Here is a 24,911-nt window from a genome sequence, read left to right as displayed (position 1 = left end):
CAGGGTGATGCTTTCACCTCGAGGTGCCCCAATTGTGTACTCGACACACTTGGAAGAATAAATATTGATCTGCTTTCTGAGGATATGTGGCCATGTGAAATGTTAATGCTTTTAAACGGCAATGGACATAGAAAGTAGCTATTATTACCACTATTATTATAAGGTATAAAATCTCAGAGAGTATCTCATCTTCACCCTTTATCCTCATGATTGGTGTGTTGAGTGCCCGCTGTATTCACATCACTGCTCATGTGACTGGGTTCAGTGATGACATTCACAGACAAAGACATTGATTTTGAGACTAGCTGGTAAGGATGGTAAGGATTATTCTTAACAGTAATTATATACATATTTTATGGACTTCCAATAACAAACGTTTATTCTCTCATTGGGCCTCATTCATTACTGGGTTGGAGATTTTCCATTTGTCTTCTCCAGATGATTTATTCTCTTATATGAAAAGAAGGAGGAAACGGCCATTTAAAATCATAATTGGCCATAAAACTTTGGGGCTCTAAAAAGGATAGGGTTAATATTTACCATTTGGTTTGGTGAAAAAAAAATCCAGGAAAGTTTGGATACTAAAAGTGAGTTCCCCCCAAAGCCATGGTGTAGGATTAAACTGTTCTAAATAAGAACAGGTGAAATTTATCATTTGGTTGGTACTGGTGAAGCCTGAAGGAAATAAAAGTGCAGCAAGGTGGCAGGAGGCAAGGACTCACCATGGAACAATGGCCAGTGAGAATGGCCAAGTGACATAGTTAACAATATGGGCTGTTTGTATAGTCAAAGCTTTTTCCAGTAGTCATGTATGGATATGAGAGTTGGACCATAAAGAAGGCTGAATGCTGAAGAATTGATGCTTTTGAACTGTGGTGTTGGAGAAAACTCTTGAGAGGCCCTTGGACTGCAAGGAGATCAAGCCAGTCAATCCTAAAGGAAATCAGACCTGAACACTCATTGGAGGGACTGATCTTCAGCAAGCTGAAGCTGCAATACTTTGGCCACCTGATGCGAAGAGCCAACTCATTAGAAAAGACCCTGATGCTGGGAAAGATTGAAGGCAGAAGGAGAAGGGGACAACAGAGGATGAGATGATTGGATGGCATCATTTATTCGATGAACATGAGTTTGAACAAGCTCTAGGAGATGGTGAAGGACAGGGAAGCCTGATATGCTGCAGTCCATGGGGTTGCAAAGAGTCAGACACAAGTGAGCGACTGAACAACAACGAATAGCAAATTTTAAATTGCTTGTAAGTTTTGCTGATAAAGGCCTTCTCCCCTTTGTTTTCTTTAAACTTTGGTAAAAATCTGTTAGACCCCATGTAGATCTGAGACATGGAAGGTATTTGCAGTAGGTGAGTTGGGATTGAATATGAGACAATTTTGCTTTTCTCAAGGACTCTAGGCACTTGAAGAGAGGGTTGCGCTGCCATCTGAGTTACACATTTGTTTATTAAGTCATTCATTTACCTAATGTTTATTGAGTATCTACTGCATGCTAGGGACTCTGATAGAAATTGGAAATACAAAAGAGAGTAGTACTGATATGACCTGTGCTTAGTACAGGTTATGGTTGTATGTAATGGGATGCACATGTATCTGCTTTGCAGTAATTTGAAAATTTATAGGGATCCTTTGTGATCTACACACATAGCAGGGTTGCTGTTTCACACCGCCCCCCGCCCCCCCACACCAGTTCTTCTTTACTTTATTTTGGCAAATTAATTTCTTTATTGGTTCCTAGCTTTTCAGATTTTGCTCAAGTAATGCCTCCCCCCTCTCCCCACCTAGTCACACCTTGCCAAGTCCTCTTTACAGCCTTGGATATCCTCAGCCTGAAGAAACCTCACATTTTTTTTCTGATTTAATTGGTCTGGAGTTCGGTCTAAAGCATCACAGTTTGTAACAACTGCCAAGATGATTCTAGTATGTAGCCAGGGTTGAGAACCGCTGTCCAAACATGTGCAAATAAAATCTTGTTGGTACAGTGTCCTACGATTACATTTTGCAGCAACATTTACCCTTTCCTTTATATTTCCTTTTTTTCCCCTAGGAGAGGAAAATGGGTCCTTCTCCTCTTCAACATGACCTTTTGTATCAGGAGTTTGCATCTCCTTATCTTTCGCTGTCCACAGGATGCATCTTTATTCACCATGATCACCTTTCCCTGTATTTTCACTCTCTCTACTGACTCTGTCCTGCCTCTGCAGGCTGACTTAGGTGTGCTATAGCCTGAAAAGCCTTCTTAAGGTAATTTTTCCATCACCCAATTACTCAGAGGGGTCCTTAGCACAAGTGACTTTACTATCTACTCATTTCTTGATCCTTCACAATTGGCTTCTATCCCCACCAAGTAAAACTGATCTTTCAAAGCCCTTGTGGTAGTACATGCAAGCTGCTTAATGCATATTGGTTGAGTGAAAAAATAAATGAATAGATGACTTTCTAATAATCAAATCAATGATCTTTCATCAGTTTCTTTCCTCCTTGATAACATGACTAGTCAGGAGCATGACTCTGACCCTGTCTTTTTTAGCAGAGAATGCTGTTGTTGTTGTTGTTGTTGTTGTTTTCCCCCATTCTGATATTTCTTCTACGACCTGTTGGCTGGCCACTTCACAGTTGTGCACAGGTGTATGGGTTGTGGAAGCAGACAAATTTGGTCATTAAATCAAGTCCCTGCCACTTCATAGTTGCATGACTTAGAACAAATTGGCTGCCTCACCAAGCCTCATTTCTTCATCCATGGAGTGGAGATAAGACAACACTGCTCTAAAGATTGATATGATACTTCAGTGCCATTGCCAAGTCATTAAGTGCTCAGTTAATGTTAGTGGATGTTTGCATTGCAGTGGATAGAAGCTGCCTGTGGGCAGTCACTAAGCCATTTTTTCCACCACTGTATTCTGTACTTGAAACTTACAGTGTTAGGCTCAGGATCTTTGAAAAAAAGGTGAATGAATGAGCCAGTACATTGTTCTGTTAATGGATGATCTTTCTCAAAGCCTTGCCTTAGGCTCTGTTCACTCTTTCCCTTGCTGACCTCATTTATTTCCTGGTGACCTTTGATATCATTTATTACTCCACCTCTCTTCTTCATGTAGATTACCGCCACATCTAAACTGAAATTAGACTTGGCTTGTTGTGCCCTCCATATCCAGATATGTTGTCTTTAAGACATTTCCCAAGCAAGCATCCCAAAAAGCATTTCTTGCATATCTTAAAATCACTATATTCAGAAAAGAACTAGTCTGTCTTCTCTCTCCCTAACTCTTATTATTCATTTTAATATATTCATTATATATATTTGGAAGAGTCTGCTATATAAAATATATTTGTGGGATTTCACTGGTGGTTTGGTAGTTAAGACTTCACACTGCCAATGCAGGAAACACAAGTTCAATCTCTGGCTGAGAAAGTAAGGTCCTTTGAAATATATATATATTCAAAGTATATAAATTATATATTTCAAGTATATAAATATGTGTATATTTCAAGTATAAAGTATATATATTTGTTTAATTTACATATACATATACAAAATATATGTGTTTATCTATGTCATGACCTCCAAAGAGTTCTACCTGCCTATCTGTTGATTGGCTTAATGATATTCCCATCTACCAAATGTTATTCTTCCTAATGTATAGCTCAGGTTTTTAGCTACCTGCCCTAATGACAACCAAAAATAACAAGAACTGTAATTCTTACAACTCCACGCTTCTTATCCTGCCAGTGTTTTTTTTTTTGACCCTTATTTTAATCAAAACTCCCTTTTATATAAACAATATTTATACTTTAAGCAAGCAACACATAGTGACAATTTTATTGTGGAAAAAAAGAGCTCACGCAATATGGAAGTGTAAAAGAAAAGCAAAATTCTCACTTCACCCCTGCTCCCCGCTTCTTTCTTACTCCTCTTTATGGAGGTGGTTCCTATATTCAGTTGGGGATAACTCTTTTCTAGATTTTTCATCTAAATTGATGAACATATACATGTCTGATGCTTACTTAAAGTAAATGGGCCATACTGCATTTGTTAACGTGATGCTGGCTTTTTCCTCCCTCATTAATATGTCTTGTTCCTTTAGCCCCACCTCTTCCTAGAGGACTGTGGCCCAGTATAGCCTCCTACAGGAGCACCATGACATATTAGGCAGACTTTCATTGCTGAATGTTTAAAAGCCCCCTTACTATTTATTCCCCATTTATCTGTGTCATCTTTTAACTAAATGAGAAATCACATTTCACATTTTCTGTCTTTGCCTCTTTGTACATGCCTAACAGTGAAACTTTTACTTAGCCCCCCAAACCCAGCTCAAATGTTAGTTGTACATGGGGTCCTCTTGGCTAATTCTAGCTTAAAGTGATTTCTTAGAGAAGTTGCTCAATCCTTCAAGGACAGAGACTGAGCTTTTTTTCATCCCTTAAAGCTAAACACAGGGTCTTAAATAGGAAGACACTGAATCAGTGTAATGTATAAATGAGAACATTATTTTTCAACTTTTGTTATGTAACATGTATATAGAGATAGGCTTATAAGCACCTTCAAGGAAGAAAAATGATTGTGGTATACTTTGAATAATGCAGATGTGTGATGATGTGTATGCCAGTGCTTTGGCCACTATACAGTGGACACTGACAAAATGGAGTCCTTCCCTTAACACATTACACCCAAAGTGCCCATTATCTAGTATAGGAAGCTATTACAAAGAAATCAGATGAACCTACCAGGGTCTTCCAGAGGACTTTGAACTGAACTGGATAATCCTAAAAGAAAGGAAATTAAAGATAATTATTTGCACGAATATCCAATTTTTTTGTCCTTCCAGGATCCATTTACCTTTTTTTCAGGGAAGAGAACCCCACTTTCGAAAAGAAGACCTGTTCCACATAGTTTGAGTGGAATGGTCTTGTCCATCCCTGTTCCGTGCAGAGACATGGTAACCCACATCCCGTAAAACCCAGCCATGGTGGTGTTTTGTGGGATGGCTCTAAGAACCAGATAGTACCAGTCAGTTTGTTGCCTGAAAGTGAGAGTTCTCTCCTCTTTTGTGAGGTTGAAGATAACTGATAAAAGTTGTCTTTCTTGCCTTGTATAAATAGCTGAGAATAAAGCTAAAACAGGGAGCCAAATTACCATCAAAGCAGGGCATTGACTTGTCATTTGAGTGCCTGGAATTTGAGTGTCATTTGAGTAAGTTTCACTTACTCCTGAAACTCATCTTCTTTTGGAGATCCTAGATATGAGAATCTATAAGTTCCCTTTACCTATGCTACTTGGGTTTCCATAATGGAAAGAGGCTCGCAACATTATGTAGGAGGTTTAAATAACTTTAAATATTTATCTGATTCTGTTTCCTTCCCATCTCTTTTTTACAGGATGTATGCTGATGAAATTCTCTAAGTTCAGTTGTTTAGTCTGCTTTCTAACTCCTAAAACATTCACAGAGTAGAAATTGGAGGCTGGATTTTGTGCTGAAATGTCTGATAAGAAATAAACTGAGATGCGGTTTTTGGTGACCTGGTCTTTCATCAGTTTTATTCAATTTACTTGAGTGAAAAGAGGAGACAAAAATGTATGTATTGAGTTTCTACTCAATTCAACTCTTTCATGACAGATCCTGATGGAGAAGATTTTGTAAAAATCAAGATGATTTTCAGATTAGGTGCTTTGGTGAAGGTCACTGGCTGGTTAGATGTGGTTGATTTAAGATTAGGGTCCAATTGGGTCTGACCTCTGAGCCCTCCCTGTCCACCATCTGGAATGGCATTCAGTTAGGAAGAATGTTGACTCTTAGGTCTCAAAGCACATTTTTACCTTTTAGTCAACTGCTTTGACATTCATGGTTTGGCATTATTGTTTTGGGGGAAATTATGTTCTGGAGAGAAGTATATTGCTCTATAGGGAATTTGAGATTTGAACTTGGAGACGTTAATTCTAGTTCCGTGATATATATATATATATATATTTCCACTGAAGAGCTCTGTGGTTATGAAGTTCAGCCTTTCTAGATCTTAGGCTTCCTCCTCTGTCAAATAAAAGATATGAGGGCCGATCATCTCTCAAATCTATCCTAGTCTACTTCTGCTGGTACACACTTTTCAAAACTCTATACTTCTCCTATTAGAAATTCTAACACCCTGTGTTTTGATTATATGCACTGATGACTTTCCCAACAACGAACCCAGCATATGACAAATAATAGATGATCAATTAATATCTGTTGAATAAACAGATGAGGGAAAGAAGTCTGTTCGCTTTTGTATCTAGAATACTACTTTTTAATATATTTTTTTCTACTGACCAAAGAGTGATCTTTGAAATTGCAGGAAATAACCTGAAATTTTGCTGGCGAGAAGTAAAACTAAGCTAATGGAAGATTTGAGTACTACGGGGCTCAGTCCATCAGTGTGTATTTTAAAGAGGACTTTCCTTTAATTCAGAGCTCAAGATAAGCAAAGAGTTAACTCACAGTTTTCAGATAGGAGATGTACTTTAAAGTGTAAAATGGTCATTTTAGGATGTCACTGTAATTCAGCTTTTAAGGATTGGTAACTGAGCCATCTTGGTGAACCTTCCTGTGAATGAAACCTTCCTTAATCAGCTTTTCCTATATTATTTCATCCTGGGAAAGAAAAGCAGTAGCTAAGCCAGAAGCAAGCAGAATAACAACAAAAAAAAAGGAGTCTGTGGCCAAAGCAACAGAATTACTTTTTTTTTTTCTTTCACTTGTGTTTGTGAAGGAGAAGTAAGAAACATAATTTTTTGTCTTTGTTTGGACATTGGACAATACAAATCACAAGAACATTTATTTTTGACATACTATTTTTTTGGTGTTCTTTGGGATTTGGACCCTAATTAAAAAATATGTGTTTCCTAGCCCTTCTTACTGTGAAAATCCTTGGCAATATAAACAGATGCACTGGTTGGCTTTTAATTCTGACACCAGACTGTCTGAAATAATAGCTCTGAGAAAGTGTGAATTCTTTCATTCCTCAAGCTTTAATTATAAGTACTTAATTTGTTTCTCTTTCTATTGCTGACTATCATACCAATCTGTTTTATTTTTTATCTGGCTAAACATTGTGCACCTTAGAAGCCCCTTATTTGGAAAAGTTTATTCTGCATCAGAAGAGAGAAACAAGTTGAAAGTTTGACTTCATATTCCAGTTCACATCACTGTAATTTAACAATTAACATATTAAGTGGTATTCTAAAATTTTGAGTTATATAGGTCTTTATGATGACAGAATTAGGATCTTGATAAGCAGTTTGGAAACACTGAATATTTCTCATAAAAGTTGATTCATCATTTGAAAAATGAGCCAAGTTAATAGCTTACTAAGTCATCTTGACCTTTCACAGTCAAAGATATTCTTCACTTTTTGTGTCCACCGTTTTTTACACCTTGTAACCAATTTGCTGGCACATCGTTTTCGGCCACGGGACTGACTGTGGTGGTACTGGCTTCCGTCCTTACATGAAGTACCACATCTGCACATTAGCCAAAAAAGTCATCAATTTCTGGAAGTAGGAGCTTTTCTAAAGAATTGCTAGGTCAAATCTTTTTAAATATTGTCATATATCTTTTAAAACTTCACTGAGTTGAAATGTGCTTTTTATTTTCTAAGAGAAAAAGAAAATCAAAGAAATGCAAGTCCTTGATGGAACTCAAGATAAATATAATGAAGAATGTCTTATGTTTTTTCTCCAATTGGTTTCTTTCCATTTACATTTTGAGACGCTTTCATCAATTATTTTGGAGCCTAATACTAAAGATGTTAAATCCTCTTTGTAAATATGATGGAAACATGATTGTGGATAAAAGGCAATGTGCTTTTAAGTTAGAAAATTTTATTTCATTTCATCCTTGTAGCAATCCTAGATATTATTGGCATTATTATATAATTGTATATATTATTACTTTAGATAGTTCTGTTATTTTCCTCGTTTTAGAGGGGATTGAACTAAGATTGTATCCTAGTTCACAGAACCTGGAAGCTGTGGAGGCATAGACTTGACCCCTGGAAAGGGTCCCTTCTGCTGCTAGAGTTTGTTGTTGTTGTTTAGTCTCTAAATTGTGTGCGACTCTTTTGCAACCCCATGGACTGTAGCTCACCAAGCTCATCTGTCCATGGGATTTCCCAGGCAAGAATACTGGAGTAGCTCGCCATTTCTTTCTTCAGGATATCTTCCCAGCCCATGGATCGAACCTGCATCTCCTGCATTGGTTCAGTTCAATTGGTTCATGTCCGAATCTGTGATCCCATGGCCTGCAGCAGGCCAGGCTTCCCTGTCCATTACTGTAGGCAGTTTATTTATCACTGAGCCACCAAGGAAGCCCACTGCTAGACATTACTGCAGTTAATGAACCTGTTTTACACACATGATCTCATGTAATCCCCTTCCCTGTCCCCCCTAAAAAAAGGCTTTCCTGATAGCTCGGTTGGTAAAGAACCTGCCTGCAATGCAGGGGACCCCGGTTTGATTGCTGGGTTGGAAAGATCCACTGGAGAATGGATAGGCTATCCACTCCAGTATTCTTGGATTTCCCTTGTGGCTCAGCTGGTAAAGAATCCACCTGCAATGTGGAAGACCTGGGTTTGATACCTGGGTTGGAAAGATCCCCTAGAGAAGGGAAAGGTTAACCACCCCAGTATTCTGGCCTGGAGAATTTGGAGTCACAAAGAATCGGACACAACTGAGTGACTTTCATTGTCTGACACCCCCCAAAAAATATTAAATAAGGTCTATTATACACCCATGTTACAGATAGAGAAACTGAAACTCTGGTAACAGAATTTTCTCAAATTCACTGAGCTTGCTCATTAAACTGTGTTGGCGACATGAGGTTGGAAGGGAGGGCTGCCTGACTGTAGTAACCCTGTGCTCAAAACCTTTATTTTAAATGGCTTTGTCTAAATAGCATTTGTCTAAATAATAGCATTTGTCTAAAGCTTCAGAATTTACTATTTAAATCTAGTAGACAGCACCAAAAAAATTCTTTGGTGTGCAGTGACTGAAATAAACTATTTTAGGTGCCAAAAAGACTTAAAGGTAAGGGCCAATGAAATAAATGCTGTTTTTGTTGTTTTATTTTTTTAACAATGATGAACAGGAATCTTGGGGGATACGTATGTCCAGTGGTAAAAGCAGAAGCTAGGGATTTAGGCTCCTGGATTACTTTTCTAACTCCCTTTCACATGACATGTCATTTAATTCCTTCACCTCCAATTTATCTCCCCTAAATTCAAGTTGGTCGTGATAACATCTCTTCAGGAATGATGGTTAACAAACAAACAAACATGGTGACACTCTCTTGACCTTTTTCCAAAAATGCAACCACTCTTTTGTCCATTTTTTACTTTTTTTCCCATAAGTCGAAAATTTGTTTACATGAACTTAGAGTTTTGAGACTATGAAGTCTCAGTTGCCCTTGGGTTCCATGACTACATTTTGGGGCAATAGCTTGTATAGCCACGTTAGCTTCTAAGTTGTTTCCTGTTTTTCTTGGTCTTACTGCAATCCTTGCCAAAGCTTCCCTCCTCCTCTGCTGCATTAGTAATGCAAAATGAAATTCATTGTGCCCATTATATCTGTTAAATGGTTTCCATTTTAACTTGAGAAAAATGTATTGACGTTCATGTGTTTGGCATGGAAAATGTGTATATCTATCGAAGATAGCAACTTGTCTGTTGGAATTACAGTGCATTATGTATAATGCTTCTTTTAGCCGTGCATGTACATTTCCTGGAATCTTATTGTGTCAGAGCTTGGAAAGTTTACACAAGCATTGGTAATCTAATTTTTGTCTGGTGGGTGGCTGTGGAAATATGGAGTATTTAAAAAAGCAAATGTCTTGGCCATCTGTGCCAGGCAGGGGTGTCTAGTCAGGTGGGGTAAAAGCACTCATCAAAAAAACGTTTTAAAAATATTGCCCCGAGTCTAACCTAAATATTAATTTCCCAAGAGCAGAAAGACTTAACAGTTACTGTAACATGGTTTTGAGTCCATTTCTGTTTATTCTCTTTAGGAGTTCTAACTGTAAGGTGGAGGCATCCATTTTATCTTTCTCCTGCCTCTTAACGATAATCCTTCTCTAGACTATATTGTCTCCTATGTCTTTTGTCTTCTGCAGACATAAGTCTTTGGCTCATGAACATCTTGTTAAGGTCTGTTGAGGATTAGGGGCTGTGACATGATTTTCTTGCTGAGTCTTTTTATTGGGGATTTTTCAGTTGGTTTGTCTTGGAAGTCTTTGAAATATCTTCTATCAAGCAATGATTTTCATTTTTCTTTGTTCTTCTTAACATCGGGGTTGTATTTTGCTCCACTGTTCCTGGGGTCTGGGTAATGAATTGTATTATTTAATAGGTGAGTGTGAAATTCTGTGTGCAATAGCTGGACTGCTCTCTGCTTCTCAGAGTTGCTAAATCCTCCTCACTGCACGGCTGCTGAACTGTGATGTAGTTTTTGTTTTGTAGCTTTAACTGGATTTCAGTCAGCCATCTGAAGCCGGGTTTCTTAACTTTGGCTCTATTGTCCTCTGGGGCTGGATAGCTCTTTGTGGTGGGTACTGTCTTGTGCATTGCGGGTTGTATAGCAGCATCACTGGCCTCTACTCACCAGATGTTAGCAACACCTTCCCCCAGCATCTGCAGGTATTTATTCCTGATGTCCCCTGGGGGGCGTGAAATCACCCCATTTGAGAATCACTGATCTAAAGCAAGGTTGAAAGACAAGGCTGGCGTGATGTAAGGAATTTCCATAAAAAGCACTGAACTCAGGCAACGCAATGACAATGCTGAGAGAGCTTTGTGTCTTAGAGGATATGTGGAGAAACTGTATCACACATCCCTGGAGAAAATACTGTAATAATTGTCTATAGTTTCTTAGACTGAGTAACAGAGGAGGTAAGGGTCACCTTTTAAACTGCTTTGCTTCTGATCAGCTAATTATCTTCTCACCCTGTGATGCCTTTTATCTCCCCTCTAAGCAACTTGACTCACATAAGTAAAATTCTAATTCTTCACAGATTTTCACCTTAACTACGTTTCTACCCTAACCTCCCTGCTCTTCTGTTTCACCCACTGGTTTTCCTTGGCTCCATTGGGAACGTGGTGCCCATTTATTTCTTTAATCCACTTCACCACCTCATAGTATGTTCTACTCTGAGGATGAATTTTAACAAGATGCCTTTTACTGCGTAGTACACTCCAGTAAAGAACTAATGTTTACGGTGATGTGTATCCCTATTCCAACTGAAAAGCGGAGGTGCCGCAGACCACTACTGTGTAAACTTTCTCCTGTTTGACTTTTTCTCAGTGCCTCTCTGAGTGAGTTACATCTGTTATATTTAATGGCAGTCTTATGGGCCTGTCCACAGGGTATCTATTTGCTGCTGAAATAGCAGTGAAGATAGCCCACAAATGAATGAAGTCATCAAATGTATTTGATGATAAAATCAAGGATATTTTTTAATTTTTTGATGATGTGTAAGCTGTGGAGGGATGCTAACAAATCTGTTTGATCAATATATGGAATATAAAAAGGAGAGGAGACAAGACTGACTGATGAATAAAATGAAACTGACGCAAACAGGCTGACAGCCAGCTGTAAGTCTCTTTAGGGCAAATGCAATTAACTTAGAATAATAGACTCAAATTTGATGGTTAGAAATGCATTTTTATTAACAATCACAGGCCGAGTCATTATGCTCTTATGAATAAAATGGTACTTATATTTCGTGCATGTGTGTGCATGCATATATAAATATATATATATATGTATATATATATGTCTCTCTGTGTATATATCCATGCCTCCCACATTCCTGTGTGCTCTGCTTACAATCGGGTTGGAAAAGTTGATTTTTAGAATAATGTACTTTAAAAAGGAAATTCATTCATAAATTGTCTCCAGGACTATAAATTCTGAATATTCTCCCAAATTACATATATAAAAATCATACTACTTATCTGGTGCTATTAGACATAAAGCCAGTGAGCCCTGGTCCCAGAACTGCTGGTCCTTTGGGGATTTGGAATTGCAATCAGGGATTTACAGATTTCATTTTGAAGAGGAGAAGTCATTACTAGAAACCTAAGCTCATTTCCTCTCCTTTAATAGCTATTTTAAATCATTCATTTAGAAAATACATTAACTATTTAGGGTACTTGAAATGCATTTCTCTTGGCATTGTCTGCATTTTTTAAAGAGTTTTTTTTCTAAAATTTTTTTTTTAATGATGAGAATTAGCAGAAAAAGATCAAATGACTTCTGTGTGATAAAAACTTATTCTTGCATAACACTTCCTTCTCTCATTGCCCAAGAGGAAACAATTTAAAACTTTAACAAAATGCTAGAATACTATAAGTAAACTTTTTAATGCCATAGAGTTGGAAAAAAAAAGTATGCTACCCTTAGAAAATTAAAAACTGGACTTTAAATATGGTTAAGAAGTAGCATATGGTCAAAAGTCTTTTAAAATGAACTTGTTAATAATTTAAATCCAAAGCAGTTTTAATTCTGTACTGCTTACTTAATATTGATACCCGCCTTAACTAGGAAGTGAGTAAAAAAGTAAATAAATAAAAGAGATCATAGGAAAAAATAAGGAGCTTTATTTTCTACAAAGAATTCAGGATATGGAGTCGCAGACTCCTTTAGATATATGTATTTTTTTCAAATGCAAAATAAAGCTCCCTGAGTTATGTAATTGCTATTCTTCAAAAGGACATCATGAAGGTTGACAATTTAAAATGTACTCTTCCTGTCACCATCCAATTTTTTAAAATGTCTACTGATGGTGTTAAAAACAATCTCCGCAGAAGAGGGCTGCCATTGCCAATTTAGGACACTGAGTTTGTTATTAGCGTAGGCATATTAGATCATCCTCTTGCTCTTCCTGCCTGCTTTGTTCTTTTGATATGGCAGGGAACTGAAATTGACAACAGCCTACATTTATATAACAGTAACTTGCATTGTTAAATATATATGTGTAGATAGACAGATAGAGAGTTCTTTTATTCCCCAAAGATATCAAAGTTCACTACACGCCATGAAAAAAACCACAGAAATATGCAGATGCGTCTAGGGTGAACCATGACAACTATTTAAAAGCATCAAGTATTGACAGCCTCAAGATTCTGAAATAGTTCATAGTCATTTTTAATTTTGGATATTTTTATCCCTTTAGAAAATTTCTGTTTTCTTCAGGAGAAGAGGAGGATAGAAAGGTCACATTTTGTTAACTGAAGTAGTTGAGAAAGGTGAGCTGGGAACTTAGCTGTCCAAGTCTACAGGCCTTGACAAACAATGTTGTGGTGAACATGAGGCTGAATAGACTGCTTTGTATCAGTCAGTGTTTGATCCATTGCATTCATTAAAACCACATAAAGTAAACTCAAAGTGGGGAGTCTTATGATTGGATAGGCATTCCTATAAATAGGGTTGCATGTATGTGTGCTTGGTTGTGCCTAACTCTTTGTAATCCCATGGGCTATAGCCCACCAGCTCCTCTGTCTATGTAATTCTCCAGGCAAGAATACTGGAGTGGGTTGCCATTTCCTCCTTCAGGGGATCTTCTCGACCCAGGGATCAAACCCACATCTCTTGTGTCTCCTGCACTGACGGGCAGATTCTTTACCAACTGCACCACCTGGGAAGCTCCACCATATTAAATTTAAAAATACCAAATAAAAATACAGGATGCTTAGTGACATTTGCATTTCTGATAAATGATGCATAAGTTTTAGAAGAAGTAGGTCCCATGCAATATGTGGAACATACTTAATACTAAAAAAATATGCATCATTTAGCTGAAGTTTAAATTTAACTAGGCATCCTGTATTTAATCTGGCAGTCTTCACCATAAAAGCAAGGCTTTGTGTACTGTTTGGAAAATAGATTATAATTGGGGTAAAGAAAGTTTTAGAGAAAAACCAATAGAACTTTTTGTTATCCTTACAACAGCCTTACCATCTTAAAAATTTTAAGTCTCTTTTCCCCTCAAAGAATAGCAGTATACAATATTATGTTTAGACTTGACTCTCTGCTCAAAATTTTATGATTATAAGTCCTGCACAGAATATTTAACAATATAAGGCTCAAGTCATATCATAGTTGGTGTCTGTCTCCATGGCTGCCATGAAGGATAGATAGTTTTTTTTAAAATGTCTTATTTGGGTACCAGATACAAATGGGAGAAGTCTAAGCTGTGCTGCTTGAATGAATTTATTCCCTCACCATTGAATTGATTTTCTCTTTCCTTCCAACTTTTTGTCATTTCCCTTCATTTTCAGACACATTGATAATATTCCCTCTATAGCTGAATTTCCATTTTGAGATACTCTTCAGCATGCACAGGGTGAAATGTCATACCATCTTAGCAGTAGGGTATAGACAATATTTCTTACAAGGATAGAACTAGATTAGGTCTGGTGATGGGGAGAATTAGTGAAGTTATTTTTTAAGGCCACCAGGCAAGTTGTAGAAATATTTAACTTCAGCTATTCAGCTATATTCTTGAGCACTTCATATGTAGTCTTTATTATTTAATGTATATTAGCTATTATATACCTGGAGAAGGAAATGGCAACCCACTCCAGTATTCTTGCCTGGAGAATCCCATGGACAAAGGAGCCTGGCAGGCTACAGTCCATGAGGTCGCAAGAGTCAGACATGACTTAGCAACTAAAGACATAGAGAGAGAGAGATCTATTATACAAATGAGTTAAGAATTTTCTTAGAGGACTTTATAGAATTTTTATCTTAGGCATTGTACCAGCCTTTCATTGAACCACAGAACCAAGCAGCAACTATATTGTATTAGAATTTTGATATATAAGATTATATCTGTTTCAAAACTCAGAATTTAATGACTCTTTAATATCAAAAGGTAAATCCTTTTATTCCCATCATCATTATCATTGATTTTGTTCCTCTTGTAAACATGCTATGATCATTTTCCAAGGAGGTATAAAGTGAGAGAGATGTAGGGGAGACGAGCAAGAAGCAGAGTAAGTTAGGGCCTTAAAAAAGATTCAAGGTAACAACCATACAAAACAGGATTATGGTCATCAAGAAACCAGAAGCTGAAAGTTCATCAAGAACAAAAATAATACCAACTTTTTGTTTCTTAAATGTAAGTTTCTATTTATTTTCTGTGAAAAAGAGATGCTTACTCTTCTTTTAGATTAAGTTAGACATTACCTCAACAAATAAAGCAGAATTTTCAGTTAACTTCATCAAAATAAAAGTCCAAACAGTTCAACTTAATCCATCTTTATATTATTTGAAGGATAGGGAGGACAGCGGTAGGGGACCCAAACTAATATTTACTATCTGCTCCATGCAGGCACTGTGCCAGGGAATGCTAAACTATAATCTCTGACCTCAGGACTCTTTGACTCATGATCTAATGAGAGAGATAGAAAGTGAATAATTACTATGCACTATAATTAAGTGCTATAAAGACAGAGTATATTGTACAGACATGGTCCAACGTAGAATGTTATCACCCTTGTAAAGCAACTGCAGGAATGTCTTCACTGGGGAGATAATGGTTGAGTTGGATTCTGATGCAATTATCAACTGGCCAAAAAAAATTGAAAAGACATTTTATGTAGGGAGTGCAACAATCGTGTTGAGTCTGAAGTAATATTAGAAGCAGACTGGTTTGACTAGAGCATAGCAGGAATTCCAGGAAATGGGACTTGAGAAATAGACATAACTCAGAACTTGGAGGCCCCATAATATCATAGAAAAGAGAATTTGAAGGAGCAAAAATATGGTCAAATTTAGGAAGAGAATGCTTGCAGCAGATTGGAAGAGACAAGGTTAGAGCACTGTTTGGGGTCTTCCAATCATTAGTTCAGGTAAGAAATTTGTTGTTGTTGTTTAGTCACTAAGTTGTGTCCGACTCTTTTGTGACCCCATGGACAATAGCCCGTCAGGTCCCTCTGTCCAAGGGATTTCCTCGGGACGTATATTGAAGCAAATTGTCATTTCCTTCTCCAGAGGATCTTCCTGACACAGGAATTGAACCCATGTCTTCTGCATTGAAAACAGATTCTTTACTGCTGAGCCACCTGAGTATCTCTTCAGATAAGAAATAGTCAAGGCTTAACCAGGATGTCCATTTGTAATTCAGAACGTAATAAGCCAAGGAACTCAAGAGCTGCATGTTCTGAAGAGTGGTGATAAACCTGGTTAACATCAAACAGGATTGCAATGAGGAGGCTGCCATATGTGATTTGTTTGCTGATGGTGGCCTCTATAACTCAAAGGAAAGGATATCAAGGGAAGGAAAGTGAGTCAAATTTATTGATGGTAAATCATGTTAAAAGGAAATGGATCAGGCAGCTTTAGTCTCAGTATTCCAGTTGACAATTTCACAACCATCTTTCCCCCCCCTATGGAATTTTATCCATTTGGCTGAAGAATACCCTAAAACTCAGAGGTGTTAAAGGTAATATTGTAAATTCACAGAGCTAGAAAGTGATGGTGTGGAGGTCCCCACTTAAGTCTGTCTAACCACAAGGTCTCTGATCTCTCCTTTAAATTGCACAGCCTAGGATTAACTTCAGAGGGATGCTTGTGTTTGGACCAAGTTGAACAGGGATTTAATTGTATGTCAGAGATACTTCAAGTAATCTCTGCAGGAGTATGAAGTAGTTTCAAGAGCTTTGTGTCTCTAATATTTTCTAACTGGCTTCAAAGTTCAGAAACGTATTGATTCATTCATTCATTCAATATCTAGTAAGTGCCCTCTTTCTTATTTTCAGTCATAATTTGGAGCATTAGTGTCTAATGAAAGGAACTTATGCTGTGCTTGTGTAAGTGTTGGCTTGGATCCAATTTGGGAAATGCAGCCATTGCTGTGATCTCCAAGTCCCAGGAGAAAAAGGAACAGAAAATAATAAAATTTCAAATTTTCCCTTCATATCCTTCTTTTTAGATGAATCATCTTTTTCCCTTCCCTCTTTCATGACTGCCCCATTAGATCACAGTGAATTTTTCCCTAAGATACAGCCTTGTATGTGCCCCTGCTATGAAAAGGGGGAAAAAATGTAGTGTTTTTGGCCACTGGCGAGCTGCCAATTCCAGAGTACCAGCACGTTGAGAGTCATCTTTTGTTGATTTCCTCTCTTGCCTTTTCTGGATGGTGATGAGACTCTCATGTGGCATGAAGCCTGTTTGCTCCTTACTGTATTTATTTTGTTAAGATTAAAGTTGCTAAGATACGGTAGTTATTTCAAATTGTAACTGCCGATGCCAGTGGTCATAAAATAAAGAACTAAAATTCCTTTATTTGCTAATGCTAATAAAAAAACATTCTTGAGGGGGCGAGGGAATTTTCTGGCAAAAAAAAGTGAGCAGTGAGCAAAGTGGTCTAAGGTTTAGCACATAATTAGATCCACTAGTCCAACTGATGTTGAGCTATTTTGGTAAAAAATGAAGAGAGAACTTCTGCCTTTGAGTTGTTTGTTAAAGTATTGTTTTTAAACAAAGAAATGGTCAGGTTGTGCAAATTTTGTGTCCCTTTTTCTATTTAGTGGTTAAAGCCAAGGGATTTCTTTTTCAATCTGTTGCTAGTTATTCTTCTCTGTTCCATAAATATTTTGAGGGATTTGAAGTTTTAACATTTTCTCGTAACTTCTTTGAGTTGGCCCCCTTAATTCTTCTCATCTCATGTATCTGATGCCCTAAATCTCTCATTGTATTTATTTTATTCTTAGTACATAGTTTTTCAATTACTTGTAGTTTTATTGTTTTCAATGACATTCTTTTAGGTAACTGAGGAGATGCCACGTTCTATGTTTCAGATTTAATTGCTATTGACCAAAAAGCATTCTGTATTTTTCTTCATAATGAATGATTGTTTTAAAAACTCAGAATGTTTTCCAACAAAATTCAGTCAATTCTAAGACATTCCTTTGAGCTCATAGGTAAATATTTTCAACTAATACTTAAAAGAAAAACCATTAAACTATTTGGGTGGAAAAACAGTCTTAGGGCAGCCAGTTTGGCAAGGTTTATTCTGTGTATGTGTGTAATTTCAAATTACTGTATGTTTTTATTTTACAAAAATTTCCAGCTTCCCCAGGACACTTCACAAACTAATATCCAGAGTTTCCACTGGCAATCCTTCGTTTGTCCTGGAAGCATCTTGCAATATGGAACCAAGAAAATACTGTGTTCCCTTTGGATTTATAGACAGGAACATATGTATTTCCTCTTCAGCACACAATTCTTTTCAGGGGAAGCCAGGTTTAATGGGCATATTGTCAAATAATAAAGATTCACCAAAACTACATAGCTTGTTTGGCTGAAAAAGTGATCTTCAGTAGAATTTAATCTATTTAGAGAAAGATAAACTATAAAATAATGACATATCTCGATGTGATTTGATTAAAAGTAATATTGTGTGAAATCACCATTTAAATACCTTTTCAGAGAGACTGAGAGAACGTGCCGTACACTATTGAATTGTATTCATTAAGCTTATTTCTAATACCCAGTGGACCCTTATTCCACAACAAGCCTGTGGTTAATTGTAATTGCATTAGAGAAATTGCAGAAAGGTGGTTTCTGCCCACATCTTTGGAGACAAAGTGACTCCTCGGTGGTCACCACAATAACCTCTGTGGTTATTGCCTTCTTAGAACTTTGAGATGCCAGTCCTTTGTAGTTTCAGTTCTAACATCTGAGTTCTTAGAATTTAATGTCCAGGAGGTAAAGTCATTTACCACAGTCTTGAGCCTTCATATTCTGTGTTGGTAGTTCATCTTTGCCATAATAAAGGCACCATCTGAAATTTTATTTTACCCGACTGTTTATACCAAGGTCTAAGATTATAGATAAACTGTCACCGTCTACTTTCATATAATAGTGGGTGTATGTCAGAGTGGTTTATTGGTCTGAACTTTCACTTCCCTAAAACAGCATTTTACCTGTACACCCTTGCTCTGGCTCATGATGGGTGACAGAGTTTACAGACTCCTTCTTTATGGAGAGTCTAGTACTGTGAGTTGACTTGACCAAAATAAAGGATGGAATATGAGCACTGTGATTACAAATGTGAACTCATGCCTTTTACTTTGAGAATAACATGACTAAATAGTTGATTTTCCAAGAAAAATGAGAACATATGTGTAGATCTGGACCCAGCTTTGAGCTAAGCCCTCCTGTACCCAGCCCACATTAGCCAAACTGTAGTTGTTGCACAGATATGCAAGCAAGAAATAAATGCTCACTGGCATTTGTGACTGATATCTTGGGTAGCTTGTTATATAATATTATTATGGCATTGTCTGACTAAGCCAGTCTGCCTGGTTATAGTTCCTTAACCAGAGTCTTCAAAATAGCATCTGCAGAGGTGTCAGGTGTTGATGTACAGGAAAACATCTACTCTGTTCTCTTTTGGTCCCATGCTACTTTTGAAGCTGAGTTCAGGCTCTGAACAGATTTGAAACGTTTCAATACATTTATGAGTCATGTGTAATTGATCAGTGCCCAAACCTATTTCTTAGTGAAAGAGAATAAAATGGGAGATTTTTGAAAACTTGAAATAGTTTTTGAAATGGAGCTACACAAAGTCTCGGTGTAATTCTTACCCAACGTACCACATAGGTTTAAAAGTATGTAAAGTCTTAGTTTAAATTTAAGCAGTGTATGCTGTACCTTCCACTGGAGTATGGTGGCACATACTAGTGGTTCATAAACCCTTCACAAGGACTACTTCATTTGCATCAGTGTAGTATTCTTGACTGGAGAATTCCATGGACGGAGGAGTCTGGCAGGCTACAGTCTATGGGATCACAAAGTGTTGGACATGACTGAGTGACTAACATATTCATTTTTTTAAATGACCTTTTTAAAAATGAGTGATAGAGGAGGAATGAGCCTTAACTGAGGGTATAAATTGTAGTAATAGCTGTCAAATGGATTAAAGTAGATTAGAGAGTAATAGGTTAGAAGCATGACTCTAGAGTTATAATCTCAAAAGTTAAGTAAACCCAGGTGAAAAACAGAAATCAGTTAAGTAGGCCAGATGATAGGAATGGGACATGCTTGCAAAGTGGATAACATGTACCCTATTTATAGGAGGTGGGTTCAGTTCAGTTCTGTTTCTCAGTCGTGTCCGACTCTTTGTGACCCCATGAACCGCAGCATGCCAGGCCTCCCTGTCCATCACCAACTCCCAGAGTCTACCCAAACTCATGTCTATCGAGTTGGTGATGCCATCCAACCATCTCATTCTCTGTTGGCCCCTTCTCCTCCTGTCCTCAATCTTTCCCAGCATCACAGTCTTTTCAAATGAGTCAGCTTTTCACACCAGCTGGCCAAAATACTGGAGTTTCAGCCTCACCATCAGTCCTTCCAATGAACTCCCAGGACTGATCTCCTTTAGGATGGACTGGTTGGATCCCTTGCAGTCCAAGGGACTATCAAGAGTCTTCTCCAGCACCACAGTTCAAAAGCATCAATTCTTCTGTGCTCAGCTTTCTTTATAGTCCAACTCTCACATACATACATGACTACTGGAAAAACCACAGCCTTGACTAGGCGTACCTTTGTTGGCAAAGTAATGTCTCTGCTTTTTAATATGCTGTCTCAGCTGGTCATAACTTTCCTTCTAAGGAGTAAGTGTCTTTTAATTTCATGGTTGCAGTCACCATCTGCAGCTATCTTGGAGCCCAGAAAAGTAAAGTCAGCCACTGTTTCCACTGTTTCCCCATCTATTTGCCACGAAGTGATGGGACTAGATGCCATGATCTTAGTTTTCTGAATGTTGAGCTTTAAGCCAACTTTTTCACTCTCCTCTTTCACTTTCATCAAGAGGCTCTTTTTAGTGAGTATTTGGCTCTAATTTTGTCATGCAGGGCACTGCACTGTCTTTGAACACCTACTATGTGTCAAAAACTATTCTAGATACTACAGATACAATAGTAAACAAAACAAACAGAAATCTTCATGGCATTGATATTCTGGTCATTAAACAGACCATAAAAAATTGAGTGAAGTAAAAAAAAAATTTAGGTGGTGTTAAGTGGTAAAGAGGGGAAAAAAAGAGCAGAAAAACGAGGTAACACTAAACAGCCAACAAAACATATTTTAGAGAAGTTTGAAATTTTTACTTTGAATACAAGTAAAAGGAAATATTCTACTCCATGAAATAAAAATATTTAAATATAATAAAATGTGCACTCATATCTAAAAGCAAAACAAAATCAAAAAATGTTTCTGTTTTGCTCACTGGTAAAACTGAGTTGTTTTTGCTTTTGCTTTTGCTTTTTTGCTTTGGTTCCATACCCAGCTGTGGAGGTGACTGGTGATAGAAACAAGGTCCAATGCTGTAAAGAGCAATATTGCATAGGAACCTGGAATGTCAGGTCCATGAATCAAGGCAAATTGGAAGTGGTCAAACAAGAGATGGCAAGAGTGAACGTTGACATTCTAGGAATCCGCGAACTAAAATGGACTGAAATGGGTAAATTTAACTCAGATGACCATTATATCTACTACTGTGGGCAGGAATCCCTTAGAAGAAATGGAGTAGCCATCATGGTCAACAAAAGAGTCCAAAATGCAGTACTTGGATGCAATCTCAAAAACGACAGAATGATCTCTGTTTGTTTTCAAGGCAAACCATTCAATATCACCGTAATCCAAGTCTATGCCCCAACCAGTAACACTGAAGAAGCTGAAGTTGAATGGTTCTATGAAGACCTATAAGACCTTTTAGAACTAATACCCCAAAAAGATGTCCTTTTCATTATAGGGGACTGGAATGCAAAAGTAGGAAGTAAGAAACACCTGGAGTAACAGACAAATTTGGCCTTGGAATACGGAATGAAGCAGGGCAAAGACTAATACAGTTTTGCCAAGAAAATGCACTGGTCGTAGCAAACACCCTCTTCCAACAACACAAGAGAAAACTCTACACATGGACATCACCAGATGGTCAACACCGAAATCAGATTGATTATATTCTTTGCAGCCAAAGATGGAGAAGCTCTATACAGCTGGCCAAAAACAAGACCGGGAGCTGACTGTGGCTCAGATCATGAACTCCTTATTGCCAAATTCAGACTTAAATTGAAGAAAGTAGGGAAAACCACTAGACCATTCAGGTATGACCTAAATCAAATCAGCTCAACATTCAGAAAATGAAGATCATGGCATCTGGTCCCATCACTTCATGGCAAATAGATGGAGAAACAGTGGAAACAGTGGCAGACTTTATTTTGGGGGGCTCCAAAATCACTGCAGATGGTGACTGCAGCCATATAATTAAAAGACGCTTACTCCTTGGAAGAAAAGTTATGACCAACCTAGACAGCATATTTAAAAGCAGAGACATTACTTTGCCAACAAAGGTACGCCTAGTCAAGGCTATGGTTTTTCCAGTGGTCATGTATGGATGTGAGAGTTGGACTGTGAAGAAAGCTGAGCACCGAAGGATTAATGCTTTTGAACTGTGGTGTTGGAGAAGACTCTTGAGAGTCCCTTGGACTGCAGGGAGATCCAACCAATCCATTCTGAAGGAGCTCAGCCCTGGGATTTCTTTGGAGGGAATGATGCTGAAGCTGAAACTGTAGCACTTTGGCCACCTCATGTGAAGAGTTGACTCATTGGAAAAGACTCTGATGCTGGGAGGGATTGGGGGCAGGAGGAGAAGGGGATGACAGAGGGTGACATGGCTGGATGGCATCACTGACTCGATGGACATGAGTCTGAGTGAACTCCGGGAGTTGGTGATGGACAGGGAGGCCTGGCGTGCTGGGGTTCATGGGGTTGCAAAGAGTCGGACACAGCTGAGTGATTGAACTGAAAACTGAGTTAGTCCAGTTAAGAGAAAGGTTAAGAAATGCAGATATAAGATTAATTATGAATCTATATAGTTTGAATCTGTATAGCAGGAATTTAGTAGGCATGTTTATATTTTTAATATTCTTTTCAGAACATTAATTTTTTCGGTAATTGTACATAATAAAACCTAGTTCCAACTACACACAAAATATCATATGCTAAATAATAATGAAAAAACATTAGTGTCAATTGCATGATTTTAACAGCTGTAATGTCTGTTTTTGACTTCTGTTGAATTTAATGGATAAATTAAAGTCATATTTTAAGACTACTTAATAGAATCTTTACAAAAAATCTCAGCTCTAAACACCCTAAAATTGCCTATTTTTTATTCAATCTGCAATTATTATTTTGTTTTATACAAGTTTTTTTTTACATTATTATAAACAGATGTGAGTATGATCTGAAATAATATAATCCACCTTAGATACAAAAGATATAGAACAAAAATAAACTCCCTTGGGGATTTCCTTTCAGTAAACATTGGAGAAAATTCATTTTCATTTAGACAGCTTTGGAATACTAAATACACGTCTATCTTCCCCAATGGTGAGGTGGCAAAGGTAGTTACACTTACAGACCGAAATGTGGAAAGCAATTTTCTTCTATGAAATCAGTGATTGCCAAGAAGTTCATTACTTAAGTTTATCACTGGGATAGAATAGGTAGTCTTTTTCTTGCAATTATAAAATGAAATTAGAAGTCCTTTCATCACTTAATCACTCTATCAGTGGCGATATCCAGTCACCTCCCTCTGCATGGTAGTTAAACTGTGGGCAGTTTCTTATGTTTCTCTGTACATGATTTATGGATATATTGCACTTCTCATTTTTATTTAAAAAAATAAAAGCTTATTATATACAATGATGTTTATTTTTCCCTTTTGCTAGTTTAACATGTTCTTTAATAATTTTATAGTATTCCCCTGTATTTGGCTAGTAATAGAATTGTGGCATTTAGCTTGTTTCCTATACTTTTGTAAAACAGACCTCTGATTTTATGAGTTTTGCATTTTCGGCTTCAGACAACCATGAGTTGGAACTATTTGGGGAAAAAAAATTCCAGAAAGTTCCAAAAAGCCAAACTTGAGTTATGTAGCATTTACACTGCATTAGCAGGTATTCATATAGCATTTACATATACATATACATATAGCATTCATATAGCATTTACATTGTTTCCGGTAATATAGACATGGTTTAAAGTATATGAGAGGATGCGCATAGACTGTATGGAAATGCTATGCCATATTGTATAAGCTCAATATAAGCTTAGATTGGGAAAAAAAAATCCACCTACAATGCAGGAGACCTGAGTTCGATTCCTGAGTTGGGAGGATCCCCAGGAGAAGGGAATGGCTCTCCACTCTGGTATTCTTGCCTGGAGAATTCCATAGATAGAGGAGCCTGGCGGGCTACAGTCTATGGGTTCATGAAGCGTCAGACACGACTGAGTGACTAACACTTTTCACTTAGCATTGGCAGACTTTGGTGTCTGCAGGGGTTGTGAAACCAATCCCCTGTGGAAGTCCGGCAGGACTGTAATAATTTTTGGAGTGAATGGGGAAGCAAATTGAAGAAGAAAGAAGTGCAAGTGAAAGTTATGGAGCAATTAAGAGTAAATAGTTCAATTAACAAAAGAGTAAACTGATTTAACCATGCTGCTTCTTTGATATCAGTGAAGTTATTTTGAGGCATATCATTACAAAACAAGTAAAAAACAAACAAAAATGTTAGTGAGCTATAGAATACAGAACAGAATTGTACTAATATATGATGTATTTTTGTGTGTGTAAAACAAAACTATGAAAAGTACTTTGTGATTCTGTGGGCATCATGCTGCTGCTGCTGCTAAGTCGCTTCAGTCGTGTCCAACTCTGTGCAACCCCATAGACGGCAGCCCACCAGGCTCCCCTGTCCCTGGGATTCTCCAGGTGAGAACACTGGAGTGGGTTGCAAGTGAAGTCGCTCAGTCGTGTCTGACTCTGCGACCCCATGGACTGCAGCCTATCAGGCTCCTCCGTC

The 24,911-nt window shown here is 37.6% G+C and overlaps 1 protein-coding gene across 2 annotated transcripts in view; it reads right to left on the bottom strand.

The window, feature by feature from the left end:
- Positions 1-24,911, bottom strand: part of MDFIC2 (MyoD family inhibitor domain containing 2) — a 108,015-nt gene that overhangs the window by 36,740 nt on the left and 46,364 nt on the right. The window contains exon 2 of one of the 2 annotated variants that reach the window (XM_069561657.1): positions 4,737-4,775. The exons of the other annotated variant lie outside the window; for it this stretch is intronic. Coding sequence (XP_069417758.1) covers positions 4,737-4,775 — 39 coding nt within the window. The remainder of the gene's footprint in view (positions 1-4,736; positions 4,776-24,911) is intronic. 2 annotated transcript variants of the gene reach the window in all.

Source organism: Ovis canadensis, chromosome 19, assembly GCF_042477335.2.
Source record: "Ovis canadensis isolate MfBH-ARS-UI-01 breed Bighorn chromosome 19, ARS-UI_OviCan_v2, whole genome shotgun sequence".
NCBI classification, from domain to species: domain Eukaryota; kingdom Metazoa; phylum Chordata; class Mammalia; order Artiodactyla; family Bovidae; genus Ovis; species Ovis canadensis.
Note: the sequence above shows the minus strand (reverse complement) of the source record. Positions and strands in the feature narration are given on the sequence as shown.